The sequence below is a fragment of the Ceratotherium simum genome, chromosome 8, assembly GCF_057802395.1.
Source record: "Ceratotherium simum simum isolate JZ-2026a chromosome 8, ASM5780239v1, whole genome shotgun sequence".
In the NCBI taxonomy this organism is placed as follows: domain Eukaryota; kingdom Metazoa; phylum Chordata; class Mammalia; order Perissodactyla; family Rhinocerotidae; genus Ceratotherium; species Ceratotherium simum.
In genome coordinates, this window is record NC_141907.1 from 38249380 (window position 1) to 38272298 (window position 22919).

The 22919-nt window shown below is 34.7% G+C and overlaps 1 protein-coding gene across 3 annotated transcripts in view; it reads right to left on the bottom strand.

Annotated features, from left to right (window-relative positions):
* The window catches only part of GABRA2 (gamma-aminobutyric acid type A receptor subunit alpha2), a 130868-nt gene that overhangs the window by 49159 nt on the left and 58790 nt on the right, over positions 1-22919 (bottom strand). For all 3 annotated transcript variants that reach the window (XM_014787080.2, XM_014787078.2, XM_087434263.1), the window contains 4 exons: positions 12413-12633; positions 10392-10474; positions 5944-6087; positions 4736-4888 (listed from right to left, as the gene is read on the bottom strand). In XM_014787080.2, coding sequence (XP_014642566.1) covers positions 4736-4888; positions 5944-6087; positions 10392-10474; positions 12413-12633 — 601 coding nt within the window. The remainder of the gene's footprint in view (positions 1-4735; positions 4889-5943; positions 6088-10391; positions 10475-12412; positions 12634-22919) is intronic.

Genomic DNA, 22919 nt, shown 5'->3' on the forward strand with positions numbered 1-22919 from the left:
TGGCTCAGAGTGCTCACAGTGTATTGTTTGATTTCCACATAGTAGTGAAATTTCTGGTTTTCATTCCATTATTGATTTCTAGCTTCATTTCAATGTGTTCAGAGAACAGACTGTATTATTTCAATCTTTTAAAATTTATTGAGAATTGTTTTATGGTGTAACGTGGTCTAGCCTAGAGAATCTTCCATATGCACTTGAGAAGAATGTGTATTTGCTGATGTTTGGTTGTAACTTTTTCTTTCATTATCTCTTCTGTATGTGTTTTCTGGTTTGGTACTTTCATTATTCCTAGATTAGTTCTCTGTAGTTGTGCTCATCTCTTTGTTCACCTTTCCCACATGTTATTTTAATTCTTTCAACATACATTCCTCTTACAGATAAAATCTTTGTAGTTCTGTATGTGCACGAGTGTATGTGTACTTCGTTGTGTTTTGTTGGTTATACTCACAATATTGGAAAAACATTTATTGATGCTTAGAATTGAACATATTCTTATTTTTCAAGATTGTTTCTTCAGTGAGTTTAATATGGAGGAACTGCCCATTTCTATGGATCACTTCATTACCCCTCCACCCAGTTATCGGTTTTTCATTCATCATATATTTACAGCACTAACAATGTGCCAAGCTCTATGGTAATAACTGTGTGTAGATACTCTCTGTCTGAAGAGTAAGACGTACATGTAAACCAAATGACTGTAACAAAATATGATAAGTGCCAAATATGGACATTTACAAAGCACCATAGAAGAACGATGGAAGGAGAGCCTTTTTTGAACTGTTTAGTGCATTAACAAGTGAAGATATAAATGCATTAGCATATATGTACTTTATATCGAAATTTTTCTATCAATTCAAGTTGAAAATTCTCTTGGAATTCTCTATAATATCTTAGTATAGAGCTAAATTTAATTGCTAGATATAGTTTCAGTTTATTATTTCTAAAATGCACAGCTCTTAAATGATTATACTCTATGAGTATTGTATTTTTCTACATAATTCAATTATGTGTTATGAAACTATCAACTGCTTATGCACTGAGCACAAAAAAAAATTCAATAAGGCTTGTATTTGGAAAATAACCAAGTTATACAGTACTATGTAAATTATTTCAAGTGTTCCGCAATGAAATAGAATAAATAGATCATAAGCATATAATATTAGTGCAAATAAAACATGGATGACATTGTAATAACAAACAAATGTTAACAATTTCAGTTAAACTTGATTTTACAGACATATCCTGATAAATTTCGTGCCAGCCACTGCAGTCATATGATTAACCCAAATTAATAAAACCAGCATAAAGTATAAAATTTAAACTTTGTCCCTGAAATGTATATTTTTAAACTTTTATATGTGTGTGCATATATTTTAAAGGAAAAATTGCTCTTTTTACTGTCTTCTCCATTCTTTCCTTCTATTTTCCCTCCCTATCCCTAATGCATAATGTGTTTATTTAGTTATTTCTAAAACTCCCCTATCAAATCTAGTCTGCAAAAAAGATCTGTTATTCATCTTACTCAACTTGGTTGCAATTTTAATCCACTATATTATTTCTTGATGTTATTTACAGGCTATATCATGCTTATAATTAGTGATTTAAGCCTCTAAGCAAACTTGTTCCTCCAATACTATAATAATAAAAGGCCTTTTTCCAAGATAAAGAAATGACTTGGAAAGAAGAAAGCATCAACAAAGCCCATTTTGAGCCCTTTTCAGTCTGTGTTGGAGAGACAGGATTCTTTCTTTCTACTGGTGAACCCAATACCATTCCAAGTATTTTCTTTAGGTAACTGATCAGCAGAAATCTCTCCCCTTTCTACATCCTAAGTATTCTTTTTCTTTCTTGAACTCTTCCCCTTTAAAGAGAAACATGGGGGGCCGGCCCCAAGGTGTGGTAGTTAAGTTCAGCATGCTCTGCTTTAGCAACCCAGGTTTGCAGGTTCAGATCCTGGGCACGGACTTACACCACCCACTAGCCACGCTGTGGTGGTGACTCACATACAAAATAGAGGAAGATTGGCACAGATGTTAGCTCAGGGTGAATCTTCCTCAGCAAAAAAAAAAAGAGAGAGAGAGAGAGAGAAACGTGAAGGCAGCATAGTATAGTTGAAGGAATTAGGCTTTGAAGTAAGTTTCTGCTTCAAAAGCTTGGACAAGATACCTAAAATTTTAGCACCTCAGTCAGTCTTCTTTTTAAAGGAGGGACATTATAATCTACTTCATGGACGTAAGAAGTAAAGAAATTGCAACATGCTTATTATGTTGCTTGACATAAAGTAGTTCCCCCTGTAGTTGTTCAAATTTCTGGGTTAATATATTAATAATAATTATGATAGGGGGCCAGCCCGGTGGCATAGTGGTTAAGTTCATTCACTCCAGTTCGGCTGCCTGGGCTTTGCCACTTTTGATCCCAGGCACGGACCTGCACACACTCATCAAGCCATGCTGTGGTGGTGTCCCACATACAAAATAGGGGAAGATTGGCATAGATGTTAGCTCAGCGACAATCTTCCTCAAGCAAAAGAAAAAGATTGGCAAGAGCTGTTAGCTCAGAGCCAATCTTCCTCACACACACAAAAATTAATAATAATAATAATTATTATTATCATGATAATAATAACTCACCTGTCTCTCCAGCTACCTTAATCTCTCTCTCTTCTTCAAAATTTGGTCTACACTCAGTTCTTCCTCTTTCTTACTTCTTATTCCCATTTTAATCTGATTTTACTCCAAAGCAACTCTTCACTGAATACACTGAATTCATTAGTGTCAGTGACCTTCTGCTAGTCAAATTCACTCAACGTGTTTTAGACTTATCTGTGTATATTTGATACCATAATCCAAAATGGCTGTGTGTATGTGTGTGTCATATGCATATTGAAATTCTTCTCTTTTCCTTTTAAGACATTGTTCTCTACCAGTTTCCTTCCTAATTCTCTGAGCATTCTAATTATTCCCTTTTATCTTACAAATCCTGCAATTTTAATATTTTTAAGGATTCTGTCTTCTGTTCTCTTATTCATCCACCTAATTTATCTAGGAGGTAAGTTCTAGATCTATGTTTTATTATCTAGTAGCTAATGATTCTGATATTTATATTGACAGTCTCTACTATTCATCTATGCTCCATATACTTATTTCTATTGGTCTACTAAAGATCATATTGATATCACAATAAACTTCTTAATAACTAAATAACTTAAACTATATTCGTTTTTTCTATTTTTCTTCTATCTTTTCTTTGCTTTTATTAATGGCAACATTATCCACTTAAAGTGTCAAAGCAGAAAAACATAAATATTATCTTAAATTATTCTTTTATTTCTATTTGCTACATATGTTCATCAAGCCCATTGGTTTTATCTCTCAAACATCCTTTTACTCTCTCTCTTTTTCCTCTGTTGCTACTGCCTTATTTTGGAGTGATCTAATCATATCTTATCTGGACTATTTCAGTAGCCTCCTAACTTTTCTCCTTGCCTTTGGTTATTTCCACCTTCCAATTCATCCTCCACAAAGATGCCATATATTTCTGAAGTATAAATAAGGTCATATTAATAATAAAAATAGCTAGCAGTTATATAGCACACATTAAATGCCAGGCATTATTCTAAGAGTTTCACACATGTCTATGACCTCACAACACTATAGTGGCTTGCTATAGCCTATGAGATAAAGGCACATTGTATTAACATGGCCTACAAGGCCCTTTTCATCTCAGCCTCAAACTATATTTCTATCTGTACCTACACTGACATTGAAACAGCTCACTGTCACTGAACACACTGTGTTCTTTCATCCCTCGAGGTCATTGCAAAATCTATTCTTTTTGGCTAGGATTCTTGCTCCATCTCATCTGGCTGGGAAACTCCTATCCATACTTCAAGATTCAGCTCAAATGTTAACTCAGCTACTTAATCAGTTCTGCTAGAGAGGATCGTCTTGCTGTTTTCTATAACAACTTGTATATGGCTCTTTTATAATGCCTCCATTTTGTGTTGCCATTATCTTTTCTGTGTATTCTGTTGCCCTCCACTATACTGAGCTAGTTGAATACAAGGACTATATTTTATATATATTATTTGCACCTCTAAGGCCTGGTGCAGTATGCGACAGAGTGGATTCTCAATAAAACTTTCCTAAATGAATGAGTGGACTAAATACACAAAGCTAATCTACCTTGTCACAAAGTGTGCTCAGCCTAGTTTGTGTATTCAAAAAGCAGTAACCAAATTGCCCCACGTGATTTAAATCAAGAAAATTAACTTTGTTATAAAACACACTAATGGTAGTGAATGAGGGGTCTGTCTCTTTCTTTCCTTCTCTCTGTCTAACAAAGCATTAAGATCGTCTTTGTTTATCTAAAAACAACAATTAAAAAAACACAGAAAACCTAGAAATACGGTATCGTTATATTCTAGATGAAAACTTCTAAGAGTATTTTTCTTATGCTGGAGACAAATGTTGAGAAGCAAAATGATTTAACAGAAAGAAGACTGAATGTATTTCCAGAAGATCTGAGACCAGCTTATATCCCTTATTAACAGCACGGCACTGCCTCTGTATTTTACCTTCCTAACCCTCAGTTTCCTCACCTACAAGGTGAAGCCAATACTCCCTGTCCCACACACCACAAATTGCTGGTATGAGTATCAAGAGAGATAAAGCTTTTGAAAGTATGCTATGAAACACAATGTGCTGAACAACAAAGTGTGTAGTTATTCACTCACCAAACACAGTTCTTGCAGGCACAGACTCTCTGTTAAGCCAGAATGACACTTGGGAGAGAATGACAGTCATGATGCAAGGCAGATATGTCTGAATCACAAAATACCCAATTTTTCTTTTCAAGTGGAAATGAGCTGTCATTACGGTATATTCACCTGGGGGAAAAATTTAAGAAGCTTAAAGAACTGTAACAGTCAATGGTTTGAACATTTTGGAAATGGAAGGGATTAGAGAAAGAACAGTCCATGATTTAAAAAAAAGAATTTATCACATATGATATGAAAAGTAAATAACCTTTAAATGCCTTCTCAGCATTGCAAAAGTATTTAAAAGAGAATTTCAAAATTACCAAGAAATTTGCACTGCATGTCCTATGGTAAGGTATTCATTTTTCTCTCTAGGTCATGCTTATTGACCAAGCGGGTACAGAATTCATAAATGCTCTCTGCCATAGATTATTGTACTTGCTCAAGCCCCTCACCCCCACTGGTACAAACCTCAAGCCTCTGTTCAGCTCAGTCCAGTTCTCTCTGGCTCTTTAAAGCATTGCTCTCTGGCCACATCTCCAAGACTGATTTGCTGGCCCAGATTTTCCACTTCTAACCCCAGAATTGTCACCAATTCTTAATTTCTCAATGTTGTATGTCCACTCTAATTCACTTTAGTCAGTTCTATTTGATCCTCAGAGCTACTTTCCTTTCTGCTCTCTGGGTTTACATCTGCCAGATGTAAGATCATTAGTCCACACAGCGGCTTTTTCTTAGATGAGTGTGGCCCTTAGAAAGGGCGTCAGCTTTCCCACACAAGCCAGCAGTAATTATGCATAACTCAAGAATTGAATAATAATTAATTATCCAGAATAGGGAGAAAAGAATTAGAAAACTACAAAAATTGTAACACTGTTTGAAGATAAAATCGGCTTGTCTGAGAAGATACACACTTTTTGAATATGTAGCATATTTTAGACCAGTGTTTCTCAAACTTTAATACACACTTTGGAATCTCCTGGGCATCTTGTTAAAATGCAAATCCTGATTTAGTAAGGGGTCAGACCTGAGATTCTGAATTTCTGGAAAGCTCCCAAGCACAGTCTATGCTGCTAGTTCTTGGACCCCAAGAGCAAAAGGCTTTAAGCAAACTGACATCTCCAATGACTTTAAACCATTAATTTACTTAGGAATTAGCTTTTCTTTAGACTCATTTTACTAACCTGTACTGGATTTAATTGTCTCCTTCCCAATTGACTGGCCCAGCAGATCATATTGATTTAACCTGGAGCCATCAGGAGCAACCTGTACTGAATCAGATGCATTGTAAGTCCAAATATAAGTGACCTCTGAGGTCGTATAAGCATCTGTAAGAAATCAGAAAAAAAATCTTTTTTAAGCACTTTAGTAAGAATAATCAATAAAGTGCAACATCAAAGGTTGTGTATTTCATAGAATCATTGATTACTATAAAACTGATATTTACAGATCTAGTTTTTTAGAGTAAAAATGTGTCGTTGAAATTTACAACTTCAATAGGAAGAGTGTGAAGCACACCAGTGACAACATGACCATGAGAGTATTTTCACGGCAACCACTTTAAGAGGTGAAGAGTGAATTCCTTAGAATCTGCAAAAATCACCAGGCCCTGAGATGGTTAAAACATTTCCCATTGTCCCAAGGTAGTAGAGGAAGACAGGTTATGAATGCCCAAAGCCTATTTGAATAGTTTATTTAGAAATAGCAATTTGCTCATGAAATAACAATCATAATTTAAAATGATATTGCTTTCTGGACACAAAAGTAACTTAGTTTATGTCTAAGTAACTTAGTTTCTTAGACATAAAAGTGACTTAGTTATCTTGATACAATGCATTTCATTAGAAGGAGAACTAATTAGTGCAGAACATGGAAAGTAAATGAGAATGCTATAGTTTCATCAAGCTGCAAACACTTTCAAAAACACATTCATTTTAAAATTAATTAATGCACACAGATCTCACTGGACTATACTTTCATAGCATCACAGTTAAGTTATGGATTGGCAGGAAGAGACAAAACATATATAGACCAGGTGTGACTTCTTGATTTATTTGGCCAAGGATGCAGAACGTAGCAGAAGTGAGATGACTCTAGAGCTGCAGGGCAGGCAACATGACTTGTCTTAGCCCTTCTCTGACCCTGGCATTTCCCTTGTGCTTGTGTGTGCTGATGGGGAACAGCTGCCCTCTCCACGCAGGCAGTCTCTCCACAGTTGAATAAACAGACAATTCTTGCTATACTACTGACCTTTTGGAGAACTTCTATGCACTTTTGCTCATGGGAATGTTGAGAAATATTAGTCCCGGCCCTTGAGCAACACTCAGCATCACAGTTACATTCCTAATCCAGGGAGAGAAATGACCAGCTGTCTCTGGCAATATCTCTGCCTTTAGCTCTCCAGGACGCTGGAAAACTCATCTCACGTCCCTGCTATCTATAAGTTTTCTAGTTCAATACTATTGTCCTGGGGTGGTCCTGGTTTTCTGAATGTTGCTACTAAAGCTTAATCAGTGAAATACTGTTTTCATTACACATGTATTCACCTACAATCACAAGTAAATTACGTTATGTGGAACAATTTTTGAAACAGGATTCTAAAAATATATATGTGCAGGTATACCTTTATATACATGTCCATATATATTAATTAATTTCAACTAGTTAATCATTGATTCTGCTGTTATGATTAACAAGTAACATTAGTAATGGGGATAACCAGCAATCCATTCGCAGATCATCAAGTGGCTTGTTTTGTTTTCTCCATGAATACGTACCATGGCCCTCTCCAATAAAATTTCAAATGGCACAGAATTTAATAAATCAAAAAGACATATCACATGCGCCACTTTATATCAGAAGGCCTCACGATACTCAATAGTTGCGAATCTTATTATGAAGTTTTTTTTTAAGTAAGTATAATAATTCCACTTTTGAATTTTGATGTTTACTTTTAAACATAAATAAAAGAAAATGCAGTGACATAAAGAACCTAGTGAGACACTGATGGGCAGGGACCCTGTCATATTCATATCTATACTTTTTGTACCTGGTACAGTTCCTGACACACATAAAAAGTTTTCTGTTCATTCTTGCTAGATTAATCAATAAACTCATAATATTTTATTTATGTTATTTACTGTTATAGAAGATGGAAATCTGGATAGGAGTCCAATCATACATTAAAGAAAATGATGGATCTTTCCCGCGTGTTTTTAAAAAAGCAATTATTGCATTCCATTAGTTAGGATATGTTTTTTTAGATTTTGGGTCTGGTGAGAGAAGACATAGAAGAAAGTATGCAACGCAGATCGGAGGTGCTCCCTGGTACACTCACACATACATAAACCGGGTCATTGCAATGCTTCTCAATAAAGAATAAAAGGAGAGAAAGTTTGTTTTACAAATTCATTATAAATTCCATTTCTAAATTAGGTTTTCATTAAATAATTTTATTTAATTCTGTTAAATAACCCATTTTGACTCCTATTCTGCATTAAACATCAAATGCATAATGACTTATTCTTAATATTTGGTAACCAAAAAAATCCCCAAATGATTTTTAATTATGAATTTTTATCCAAAAAGATAATTTACAACTTCTTTGGGCTAAAGAACAGAATACTCCTAGGCTCCCATTCAGGAAGTTTTAAATCAGGTAAAACAGCAAGGAAATACATAAAGATGTGAGGCAATAGGAATAAAACAAAACAAAACTGAATTCAAAATTGTCAATTTATAGAAAAGATCTTTCTTTTATTTGAGGAGAATGATAAAGTTCCAGAAATTCCATCATTTGGGAGGAGAGAAGAAGGCTTTTAAGCAAGAGAGAAATAAATGACTAGAAGAAAAAGTCATGGCTGTTTCTGCCAAAATTTGTTGTGCTATCATTTTAAGGTTTAGATTGGCTTGTTATCTATTACTCCATGCTGGTATCCTTGCTTTTAACACTTACGCATCAAGCACCTACTTTAGGCAAGGATAAATAGAAGAATATACAAATTGTTAATTCAATATGTCAGAAAATAAACATGAAGAAAACTAAATAAAAAACAATTACACAGAGAATGCCTAACAACAAACCTTGTGTGTTGCTAATATCACTTCTAGATATAGAAACCATATTGTCAAGCATGCAATAGTCCACTACGTGGGTACACTATAAGGGATTTTTAAATGTCACTTAAAATATTTTCAGGTGTATTTAATTAATATTCAGAATTGAGACATCACATCATTTATATTTGGTGTCTTAATGGCACTAACTTGTCCACTGAAAAATGCCTTTCCTTCTTACACCATTACTGCTTCTTGAATAAATCTTTTCTTTGGTATCAAGGCTTTTCAAAGTTCTCTTTAATGCCACTTATGCAATGCAAATGAGTCTTTCTCTTCTGCATCTGCTGTAGTTTTCTCAGCATCATGTTTATGTTGTATAACATGATTGACTATCTTAAATAATTTTGGAAGAAATGCCAGTATTGAAGTGATGGTTTCCATGACAATAAAAGAAAGCTTTGTAGTTAAACAAAGAAGAGATTCTCAAAGAGAATTGAGAGATGACACCTTTTGTGAGAATGAACAGAACAAACAAAATCGAACTTCTTTTTCCACAAAACTATGGTCATGAAAATAATTACAGGGTTTTACATTCATATTAGTCATCATTCTTCCCTTTTCTTTCACTTGATACAGTCTGTGGGGAGAAGGCACACTATTCAGTCATACACATTTTTAATCAGGTGGGAGAACTGCATTTCTATTCAAGAGAATGAAAAGTCAAAAGCTGTCCTGAATGGACAAGGATGGGGTGCCAGAAAGAGCGAGGTTTCTGAAAAGGTCAGGTGATGAAACACGCTCACACAAGAGAGAAGCTGTTTCGCTGTGCCCATGAATTTATCCTGAACCTGCCCTGAATGCCTGTGGGCCTAGGGAGATGATCTGACCTTCCCGTTTTTCAATTATTCTGGGAGAGTGAATGCTTCTGCTTGACATACAAGACGAAACCTCAGTGACCTAAAGAATGGCCAAATGCACAGAGCCTTTTCTGAAATTTTCTATGTACACAGAAGGTGCCTGCATGTAGCAATCAGCTACATCATACCCTCGAAATTTATTTTAGGAAACAAACAAAAGTCCCTTCCACTAGTTAGAAAGCAGAAAGATAATTACACAGATCCAGCTTCTATGCCTGCCATTTGCAACAGGGTGACTGCTACTTGAATCAACAACAGAATCTATCCTTTACAATTCACGTATAGTTCATAAAAATGAAACATTTATTTTGCATTTCTAATGTGCTAGCACTTGGAAAAGAAGGCAAATGACATACTCCTGACCTTCAAGGAGCTCCTGGCCTAATTTTACACATGTACAAAAACACATGATGTTCTTTATTAGCAGTAAATAAGTGATAATTTAAACCTCGTGATTGCAATACAACGATATTTGTGAGGACAATAGGGCTAGCCAATTAGTTCTTTGAGGGAATAAGCATGTCTTTTACTTCTGTATCTTACTGGGCAAGTATTAAGTATTCCATAATATGAAAAGAAACTATACAATTAAGCTGTGCTGCTGCCCATCCCTGATATTACTGACCCAAAACATGTACCCTCATCCCCGTACTTACAGCTGCCAAATTTCAGAGGACATGAATGAGCATCCATTGGAAAATCCTCCAAGTGCATGGGACATTCAGCTTGAACTGTAAGCCTAAAAGTCAAAATTCCACTCTTTGTTTAAGTAAATTGGCAAGTCAAGATAAATCACTCCAATTAATGATGAGGTAAGACCTTCATTACAGCATCGTATTAGGCTAATTCACACTTAAGTATGTTTTTATTCTGTCACAGTTGGATGATCCTTCAGAAGACATACGCATATACAAATCTGAGCCCAAGTAACAATATTTATTTACAAATATACTTAACCATTTTGTACTCTGTGTTTTATTAAGAAGTAAAGTTATGCATGCATTTTTGAAGGGCTATTTTCCCATTAACCACACTATTAATAATTTACATCTTAGAGAAAAAATGAAAGAAAACTCTATCATTAAAAGAATGCCATTTTCCTCATTATCTCATCAACAACTATATAGCAAAACTTATATAAGAATTCAATATGGGCTCACAGGAGCTCCCTTCAGAAATATGTAAATTGTGAATGAGTATCATATACTGTATATAGATTCATGGATATAAATATAGAAATAGATATAGATTCATACATAGATGTATCTCCTGGAAATATCTTGTTGACATTAGACTGTTGGGTAAATTATGGACACAAATTATGAATGCTAAATAAATATGTTTTCTGTATCTACATGATCACAATAAAGGGTAATCTATAATGTCATCAATTATTCATTTCACACAAAGTCAAAGTGGATAAAAAAGGTACTAAATCGAACTTCTAGAAGAATCTCTATGATGACCAAAACAAATATGGTCAACAATTTATTTATAGCTTATATACTTCTAAGAGAGTATTTAAGGAGAACCCCATGCAATATTTTCAAAAACTCTATGTATTCTCTGTCTATATTTGTTTAAACTCAAAATTTCCAATCATTGTCTCAATCCACTGGAATGATCAAAGTGTAAAATCAACAGGGATACTGCATTTGTATTGCAAGATTCAGAGAGGGAGTCAGAAAGAATAGCTAATACTTCCATTTTAGGCAACGGCTATTTAGTGAGTCCTCAAGAGAGTTCTCTTTAAAGATCAGGACTGTATTATTGCCCCTTCTTAAATAAGTTTCACAACTGAAATCTACCACTAAACATTTCGTATGAAATAACAATACAACAAATGCTTGGAATACACATCTGTCTATATATATAATGCTGATGAAAGTTATTCATGCTTTAAAGTCTTTATTAAACACTTTAATTTTAAATTATACATCATTTTATTAGATTTGTGTTTGTTTTCTTTGTTACATGATAGAAGCAATTTATTTAAAAAAAATTAATTCATGGGAATAGTTAGAATAGTTGTTTTTAGATTCAACAACTGTATATTCCTTTAGCTAATTTTTTAAGGTTGAATCATATGAAATTGATGCTACATGACACTTTTTGATTTACAAAATGGCACCTTCATACGATTCAATCTAATACATATGCTTACAGTATCCAATACTTGTAAGGCTTATTAAATAAAAACCACCTCTCTGAACTTAAAAAATATATCTTTCTTTAGAGTATTTTAGAGTAGCTTCATAAGGAGGGTCAAATATTAAATTAAGTAAAAGCTTGATTAAAAATCACTTAAATTTTTGATGGGATATCTAATGACACATTAAAAATAAAACTTACATGCTAGTATAAAGAAAATTTTAAGTCATGCTATTAAACTGTACTTAATTAAAATGTGTTAAAAGTAAATAGCCAAAAAAATCAACTTTTAATAGTTAAGGTAATTCTTAAGTTTTAAGACACTAAGATGAGAACTAAACTCATAAATACTATTTTATCTTTGTTTTTTTAAATAGCCAAGCATTAACAAAACATACTATGCTACTTCAATAATCTGTTATGAAAATGTTCAACTTAACGCTAATACTTGACAACTAGGTTGGCCAGATTTTTAATAATGGATTTTTCAGTATTTAAATGCAACATACCAAACCTAAAAACATACCTCATTGTGTACAGCAGAGTACCATCATCCTGGATTCGAAGAAGCTTATTCGGCATTGTCATATTATGAGCCACAGATTTTTTCCCATTGTGAAAGAAGGTGTCTGGAGTCCAGATTTTGCTAGCCATTAAATTGTTAAGTCGAAGGATGTTCATAGGACCTTTAAATTTTAATCGTTCATCTTTCCATTTTTGTCGAAAGAAAACATCTATTGTATATTCCTGAAATATAAAATAGGAATAAAATAAAATAAAAATAAAATAAAATATTGTTTTCTTTTGAAAACAATAAATGCTTTTGATACAAGGACACTATAAAATTCCAATAAAAATAATAATATAAATATTTTAAAAAGAAAGAAAGCTAGGGCCGGCCCCGTGGCTTAGCGGTTAAGTGTGCGCGCTCCACTGCTGGCGGCCCGGGTTCGGATCCCAGGCACGCAACTATGCACCACTTCTCCGGCCATGCTGAGGCCGCGTCCCATGTACAGCAACTAGAAGGATGTGCAGCTATAACATACAGCTATCTACTGGGGCTTTGGGGAGAAAAAAATAAATAAAATAAAAATAAAAATCAATACAGAGCATCCAAATTCGATAGTGCCAGAGCAGGGTCTAGACATGGGAAAGAATTAAAAAAAAAAAAAGAAAGCTATATTGAGAGAGGTAAATTTTGAATCAGAAAGATCATTCCTTTATCTTATAAATAAATGCTGCCACTTACAATGGGACAAAGCATATGTATTTACACAATTAGCTACATATTGTTATGAAAATAAAATAATAAATTAACTTTTTCTGGTCTCTTTCAGTTGAACAAGATCTCAGTCAAATTGCCTTCCTACATCCTATACTTTAGAACCACCTGGAGAGGGGGCAGGCTCAGGGCAGGGTTTGGGTGCATTGTTTTTAAGTCATTAATCTCAAGAAAGAATGAGCAGGCAGCCTTCTCAGTAGCAAAAGAAAGAAAAAGAAACAACTATTAAACACACTGTCAGATCTGTATGAGTCATCATCTCCTGTTGCCAAAGAAACTGCAGAATATCATATTTTTTTAATCCTAAAAAATGTTAAGACATATCGTTAGCAATAATGTATTAGGGGATGATGATTTTAATAAAGTTTATTTTATGAAATTAGTTGTAATAAAAATACTTGACAAGTTTATCAGAATACAAATATTTTGCAAATCATAACCTCCCTCAGGTTAAAATGTACTTTTAAATATTCATACAGATCAGGTAGTGATCAATTCCTCTATTATTCTCCAATACTTTGTTAGCTGAACCTCTCTCTCTCTCTATCTCTCAATCCTTCTCTCTCTCAATCCTTTTCTCTCTCTCTCTCATTCCCTCCCCTCCCTCTCCCTCTCCCATCTTCCCTTCCTTTCTCTCTCTATCTCTGCTTTTCTTAGGATAAGAGAATGTGTACATTTTAGATGAGATACACAATCCACAATTGTGATTAATACTGATAATTTATTAGATGGAAAATTTTTGTCAGTGTATGTTTGTGCAAACACTCACATGATAGATAATTAAAACGTTCAATTACACACCTGAGTTTGGACAGTCAGAAACTGCCCTTTGACCACAAAGCCACAGTCATCACATTTGAAAATAAACAACTCAGCAATTAGCAATTTCACTCAACTAAAATTGTGTGTGTAAAAAAGGACAGATTGAAAAGACCATATACTTATGAAAATATCAAATCATTTGTACAAATCTGAATCAAGTAAATTAAAGTAAATGATTCTCAGTGATCTCTCAAAAATTAAATGGAAGAAGGTAATAAGTATCAGCCATAGGTAATGGCATATGAAGAGGAAATGAACAGCGGCTCTGGGCTATGCTCCTAATCCTTGGGAGAAAATTACATAATCGAATCCACCCTCACTCTCTACAGTTTAGTCATTGTTTTAAATGTTTCATTGTATATAAATGGAATTAAATTTAAAAAAAAACTAGATTAAGAGATGAGTCTCTGTATATGATAAGTTTTTATGCACATGTTTCTTTCCAAATGTGGTTCCCTCAAATCTAAGCCAAATGTGAATATATATGACATTTACTTTTCCAGGCAAATTGAATGTATTGTACAACTTTTTATAAAACTTCAAATTCAATTTTTCCATTTCTGTAAAATTATGATATGTTTTTTCTGTTTCAGAAGCTATTGTTATGACAATTATTTCCTAGAGACCTACCACATAGGAGATGCAGAAAGTTTACAAAGAGTAAGTTTCAGGTGATCTCTTTTAAAAATTGTTTTCAAGAACATCATCTATTTTTGAGCAAACGCAGTGTCCCAAATGTGCCCTGCCAACCTATCCACTGTGATCTGGGCCTTTTTCTCCCACCCCCACCAGGCACAGTCATGTTATGCTTTAGGCAATTTTAATAATCCCCACTGTTTGCCATTCCTCAAATAGAGCAAGTTCCCCACCTGCCTGGATCAAGAACTCTAGGCACAACCACACTCCCAGTCCCTTGAACACCTGAAAAACACAGTCAGCTCTCTGTGTGTCTTTATCACTCGTAAAGCTTTGCATTACTGCGAGATCATACACTGCAATTACACATTTGTTCCTCTGCCTCCCAACTGGCTTGGAAACCTTCAAGAAAAAGACCATGGCTTTCATTTGTGGATTATTTTATTTTGTCTTTAAACATATAAAAGTGTATAAAGAGGGGCCGGCCCTGTGGCTTAGCAGTTAAGTGTGCATGCTCCGCTACTGGCAGCCTGGGTTCAGATCCAGGTGCACACCAACGCACTGCTTCTCCGGCCATGCTGAGGTCGCATCCCACATACAGCAACTAGAAGGATGTGCAACTATGACATACAATTATCTACTGGGGCTTTGGGGGAAAAAAAAAAAAAAAAAAGGAGGAGGATTGGCAATAGATGTTAGCTCAGAGCCAGTCTTCCTAAGCAAAAAGAAGAGGATTAGCATGGATGTTAGCTCAGGGCTGATCTTCCTCACAAAAAAAAAAAAAAAGTGTATAAAGAATATTACAAACACCATGTAACCATCACCAGCAAAAACGTCATCACAAATATTACTGAAGACTTCCCGGTCCTGTTTATCCCTTCTCAGTCACATTCCCCTACTCTCTGAGGAAATAATCATCTTGAATTTGGTGTTTATCATTCCCATACATGTACTTACACATTTACTATACAAATATATGTGCTCTGTGTCACATTTCTAACATTTATAGAAATGGTACCGTACTCTGTGTAGTTTTCCGACACTTGGCTTTTTTCAGTTACATTGTTGAGATCTATTCAAGGCAATACATGTAGTCCTGCAATTCATTTTCACTGCTACATAGCATTTCTTTGTAACAATATTTCACAATATTCATTTTTTCCTTGTCCTTAAATATTTTTTCTATTTCCAATTTGTCACTACTGCAAGCAATACTGCTATGAACATTCTTGTACAACGCTTTTAGTACAAAGGTATGAGTTAGTCTGGACCAAAGGTCAGCAAAGTTTTTCCATAAAGGGCCAGTTAGTAAGAATTTTAGGCTTTGTAGGCCATATGGTATGACAACTACTCAACTTGGCTATACTGTGAAAGCCCCCACAGACAATACATAAATGAGTGAGAGTGGTACGTTTCAACAAATTTTGTTCACAAGAATAGGCAGCTGACAGGATTTGGCCTATGGGCCCTAGTATGTCCACCACTGCTCTAGAGTAAATTCAAAAGTAGGATTACTAGAATTTATGGTATATACACCTTCAAAATAACAAGATATTGTTACATTGAAATCCTAAGAGGTGTGTACATTTACAGCCCCACTAGCAGTGTATGAACTTTCTTGTCTCTCTACAACTTGATATAGTTGGATATTTCATTTTAGCCATTATAATTGGTGTGAAATGGTTCAGAGCACTACCATTTGGATTTCTCTAATAACTAATGAAATTTAACACATATTCATATGCTTATTAAACACTCTAGTTTTCTCTTTTATGGATTGTCTGCTCATTTAATTTACTCAGTTTCCTTTTAGGTTGTCTATTTCTTATTGAGTTACAGAAATTATTTAGTATAGAAATTCTTGAGTTATAAAGAATTCTTTATTCTTTCTATATATAAATATTTTCTTAAATACAGAACTCAATAAGAATTATGATAAAGATCAGAAAGACATACAAAATATCATAAATATATCTCTGTACATTTCTTCAAAAGATGTAAAAGTTCTGCTTTTAACATTTAGAATTATTGGAATTAGTGTGTATCATATGAGATAAAGATCCAAATTTTTTTTCAAAGGGAAAAACAACTTTCTAGAAACATTTATTGACTGGTCCATTTTTCCCCCAGATCTGCAATGGCTTTACTCTCATGTATCTATGTTCATATATGTGTAGGGATCTATTTCTGAGATTTCTCTTCTTTTCTGTTATCTGTCTATCCCTGCATTGATTCCAAAGTCATGATTACTATAGCTGTATAATAATTATAATTAATAGTATTTTCATTATTGATCAGCCAAAGACATTTTATAATTTCCATTACGACTTTTCTTTTTTTTTATGTAGGAGATATTGTGAAGTATGTTTTTATGTTTCCAAATGCATTGATTTCTTTTATTTATATTTTTGTCATTGATATTTAATTTTACTGCATTTGTAATAAGAGACTATGCTCTGAAGATACCAATTGTTTCCAATTTATTGAAAATATCTTAAGAGATTTTTTTTGTTGAATCTGACCCTCTTTATCTTTTAACGGTAATTCAGTCCATTTACATTTAATACAATTACTAAAAATACACTGGACATGTCCCCAGGCTATGTTGTTTTTAGCAGGGACAATTAAAATGAAGATAGAAGGGATAACTTACATAGATGTTTCATGATTAACTGATGAAAACAAATAAGCAAAGAACTCTAGAAAATTGAGGAAAAGGAACCATAAAAGAACACACACACACACACACACACACACACACACACAAGTACAGGGAGAGAAAAGTATCAAACTATGGGGAAAGAAAATTTAAGAAGCATATAGAGATTATGAGTGTCAAATAGTGCTGACAGATCTTGAAAGCTTAGTAGAAAGGAAAGTTCAGAAGCCAGAATGCAAGGGGTTGAGGAGTAGACAGAGGTTACAAGTGGGGAAAAATTAAAGTACTCTCCCCCTCTCCCGAATTTGTAAATGCCATTAAGGGGAATCAGAGTTTAACCAGTAAAATCTAGAGACTACCTAATATCATTTAGCTATTGCCATGTAAAAGCCTCCTAAAATGCAGTAGCTTAAAATAGCAAACATTTATTCTTAGCTCAGAAGTCATGAGACTGGGGGTCAGCTAGTCTCACCTGGGCTCAGTTTATCTCAGCTTTCTTGCTCATGCCTTAGCTGGCCATTGGCTGATTTGGGCCGCCATCATGTAGGGCCACTGGGGCAACTCAAATCTGTTGCAAGAGTCTCTCATACTCCTCCAGGGACCACTGGGCTACCCTGGGCTTATCTTTCTTATGACAACGGCAGAAATACAAAAGAACAAACCCAAATGCACAAGCCCATTTCAAGTCACACCTGTGTAATGTCTGTAAACATCCTATAGGCTAAAGCAAGTCACATGGCTGAGCTGAGTGACAAGTATTATAACCGGTCATCCCACTCTCAGTGGGAGGGCACTACAAAGTTAAACGGAAAAGATCTGGATGTGGAAAGCAGTGAAGAATAGGGACTATCATTGCAACCTGTCACACTAGCCTTCTGTGAGAGAAAAAGAAAAGATTTTTGTGAATGAATAAGGGGTTTGAGAGCATCTGAAACCTTGCTTCATCATGTGACTTCAATGAAAGTCACAGGGATCTAATATCAGGGAGGCAGGTTGGATTATAACTTGGTAAATAGAACTGTAATCAACTGTATTGCACCTAAATGAAGAGAGACTCTACGAGCAGAAGCAGGATAATCAGCTTAGAGCAGTGGTTTACAAAGTGGGGCATAACATCCATTTGGGTATAGCAAAAAAATATTAGAATCTTTAGAATTCTTATCTAAACGTAATAAGTAAATAAAGCTTTGCTAATAGATAATACATGGAATTATATGACACTCTGACTGCATCCATAAGTAGATAATAGTCATGTATGTGAGGCATCCTATGGAAAGAGAAGGAGACACAATAGGGAATGTTCAAGTGATGCCTCATTCATTTGCTTTCACTGTACTGTGGTTTGTACTCAAATGAATTTGCAAATTATATACCTAGTTTTGATTATACTAACCAGTGAAAACAGACAAATGACTTCAAAAAATTATTGCTAAATGACACTGTGGACTGAATAAAATACTAATAATGACACAAGCACAAGAGGACAAGAAGAAAAGGAGATATCATTTCTATGCCTAATGTGAGCTCTTCATTAGCCACATATAGAATGATGAACTAATCAACACTAAAAAGAAATCTGCAAAAGCAAATTTATAACTGTCAATGAACCTATTTAAAATGCAGGTTTACACCCACTGTTTTTAATGATGAGCTTCATCACAAGCACATGTTTTACCTTGAAATACTGGTTAATCATAGCATAAGGCTACTGCAAATAGTAAATTGTTTTAAAAACTAAACATCCAGAACATGAAGACAAACATCTAAAATTGGTGGACAGATTTTAAAAAGTTAGCATGATGGTTCAGTAATCAGTAGCCAATGATGCACTTCTTAAATGTGAATTTACATAACTTTTTCATCTACAGCAGTCATCAAAACAAGTATTAAAATAATATGAATTTAGAATCAGACCTTTGATTGCTATTTATAAAGTATTTAAGAAAGATATTTTAAAATAGAGTACATTTAAATATATTAATTGCTAAAATATTATCATGAATAGCAATCTTAAGTGGGAGCAAAATTAAATCTATTTCATTAATAAATATAATTATTTCTGAAATGATATGTATTTTAACTTTATGTATCTCCAATTTCTGCTTTAGTGCTTATCCTATAATATTTCAACATATTACTACAAAAGATATAGATACACATTTATAAACACATAAACAAATAAATAGAGTTGATTCACTAGTTTTCATGGTTTTGCTTTCTAGATTAAAATAGCAGGGAAAGGAGACATTTCAATCATATAATATGTATTACAATCTACTAACTACAACAGGATTTCCTAACAAATTATTTGCATGTGATTCCCATAAATGTATATATAACGCACATTCTCAGTATTTGAAAAGAATATTCTTGAACGTTCCTTAAAATGAATCTGAAGTTCCACGAGTACATACTAATATAGTAATTACTTGATTTGTGTGTTACAAGAAAACTGCCAGGGAGTATAAAACAGTGCAACTTCTTCATACAAATAAGACTTAGACCCAGGAGCCAAGATTCTAAAAGAAATAAATAATATCAACTACAAAATCCCTCAGAGAATACACCAACTAAGAACCAAATTTAGAAGGAAACAAAAAAAATTCACAAGAACATATCAGCATGCAGTTATCCTATGGCCTATGTACAGGAGACATGAGACTAACTGTTGGGTGAGACTGAAGAGTTCAAGAATTCATACATTTCGAGATTTGAAAAATTCTTTACAGAAAACTTAATCCAATTTCTCCTTTTTATGGATGGGATTATAGATAAATTTAGTCACATTCCTGTTTCCAAAGTGGTTAGGGGCAGAACCCAGACAAGGATGCAGTTTCCAGTCCAATGTTTTTACTACCACTAAGTATTATTTTCATAATTTGTATTGCAAATAACGAAATGACTCTCTATTGCACAGTTCATTGTATAAACATGATTTCAAGGACACATTAACTTAGTGAAGACAGCATATTTTTTAGTGCCTGGCTACATTAATTATAAGTCAATGTTTGTAGCCAATTTCTAAAGAATTATATCTACCCACTGAAACATAACCAAACTGCAGGACTGATCTTGGAGTTTCTTGTTTACTTTGATTTACTGAGTATATTTTAAAGTACAAAAATTTATTCCATTATACCCTTTTTGCTAATAAAGGCTAGTCTCCTCTGCGTAAGTTCCAATCAGTATGTTTCTTCTATAATGAAGAAAAATGTGGTTTATGAAGCAGGTATGTAGCAATTAAAGAAACAACACCCTTGGAATATACAAGAATGGTTAAGCGCAAACACTTTCAGTTGGTACTCAAAGGGGCATGAACAACAAACTTAGCCCAGTATTAGCACTGCAAAAATTGCATAAAGTGAGAAGCTTAAGAACAGATCAGCAGAGCGTCAATAAACCCAATTAGTACAACATCATAAAACCTTATTATGCAAAGAAGCTCACACAAAGAGAGACTGCAGAATACCACAGGTACTTCATGTTCCAACCACGGTGCAGGTAAGATGTCTGGGCTGTCTCTTTGGAACTAGAGGCCAGGCAAGTTTCAAGAACTATTTAGAAACTGATACCAGAGATTCAGATTGTAGGGGCTGGTTCAGTGGCATAGTGGTTAAGAACATGTGCTCTGCTACCGCGGCCCTGAGGTTCACGGGTTCAGATCCCAGGTGTGGACCTACACACCGCTCATCAAGCCATGCTGTGGTGGCTTCCCACATACAAAAATATAGAGAAAGAATGGCACAGATGTTAGCTCAGCAACAATCTTCCTCAAGCAAAAAGAGGAAGAATTGGCAACAGACATTAGCTCAGGGCCAATCCTCCTCACCAAAAAAAAAAAAAAAAAGATTCAGATTGTAATACTAGATTCTTAAAATATATCTAATCAAAGTATTCAATATGAATAATAATTATAATATATTAATTGCAATTCACTTCGACATAATTTGTTACTTAAAATTCATAATAATTTTATTAAATATACAAAAATATCCCCATTTCACAGGTGAGGAATACTTCAGAAGCCATATTCATTTAACAAAAAAGGAGAAAGCCAAAATTTGAACTCAAATCTTATGCTTCCTATCACCACGCTCTTTTTGTTATACCATACATAAATACAATCCTTGGAGTCAGGACATCAGAATGAAATTTCCTTCTTTCTTAGACAAATAAATGAATGCTAGTCATATATTATGGAAGGTTACAGGGAGAATTTACCTGCAGCGCTGAGACTGGAGTTTTAGAATCTCTGTCAAAGTCTTCTTTCCACATTTAAAACTGACTCAAACACAAGATTGAAGGAAAACAATAATAAATTGAGTAATATGAAGTAGATGTTAAGAGCATGGGCTCTTAAGTCAGGTAGACCAGGGTCCTTGACATTGAGCAGGTTATTTAATCTCTCTTTATTTCATTTGATTTATCTGTAAACTAGTTATAATAACAGAACTTAGTTCTTGTAAGGATGAAGTGAGATAATATGTGTAAAGTTCTTAGAAACAGTTTGGACATCAAGGAAGGTAGAAATCACCTTCAAAGTATCCTTCTGCTGCCATTCCCCACACTCAACAAAAGGTGGCCTGACAAGTGAGGAACACTCAGCAGCAAAATGTCACAAAGTAAAGTGCCAGGGGCAGGGGCTGAGTAGGATGTCACAAGAGGTCCATTAAAGAATAAGCCACCTGTGTCTTTGGTGTTTTGGGAAACAGAGAAGTCCCTGAGAAGAAATCGCAAGTGTGCCCCATGAGAGAGCCTGCATTTATCTACCAGTCATACAAACGGGATTGATCACCAAGAGAACCACCAACAGAACAAGCTAAGTAAAAAGATATTTCCCCCCTTTTTACAATCTCCCTTGTCCTTACCTCAACTCCGGAAGACCTAAAAAGAGGAAAGGAAGAGTAGACCATGGCCTGTCATGCACTGTACATCCCTTAGCTGTGAACACGGCTGAGAAAAGGAGAGAAGATCTAAATGGCCTAAGAGATTGATTTTAAATTGGACCGGCTGGACTCTTTGATATTTGAAAATGAACAGAAAGCTACAGGATGCACGTGAGATACTGTCATGATGCGGGGAAAGAAGATCCAAAGAATGAAGTGTTGCTGAGTTTGGTAAGTTGAATTTCTAAGGCCCCTGGGATGGAGTCCAAATGCTTTTTCACAGCCTCCAAGGCCCTGCATGATCTCTCCCTCCTTTACCTCTCTAGCCTCATGTATGGCAATTCTCCCCCACATACTCTGCCTACCACAGTACTGATACTGCAGGCTCTCTGATGCGTCATGCTCCACCTTACTACCCTTACTCATCTCTGTTGCAGTATCTCTTCCCTATCAACCCCTGCAGTTGGCCAACCTTTACTCCACACTGAGAACAAGGACCATGACCACCTTCTTCAATGCTGTGTGTCACCAGCATCTAATAAACTGCCTAGAACACAGGAAATAAACAATAATTAGTCCATGAATGAATGAATGAGAGGAGTTGTTGGAAATTAAATGTTGTAACAAGAATTCTGGGCAACAGAGCTCGAATGGTACATAAGGAGAAAGGCATCAGTAGAGGCAGATGGTAGAAAAACTCTTAGCTATCTTACGGCAAACAGTCACCTGCATGCAGTACCCTAATTCT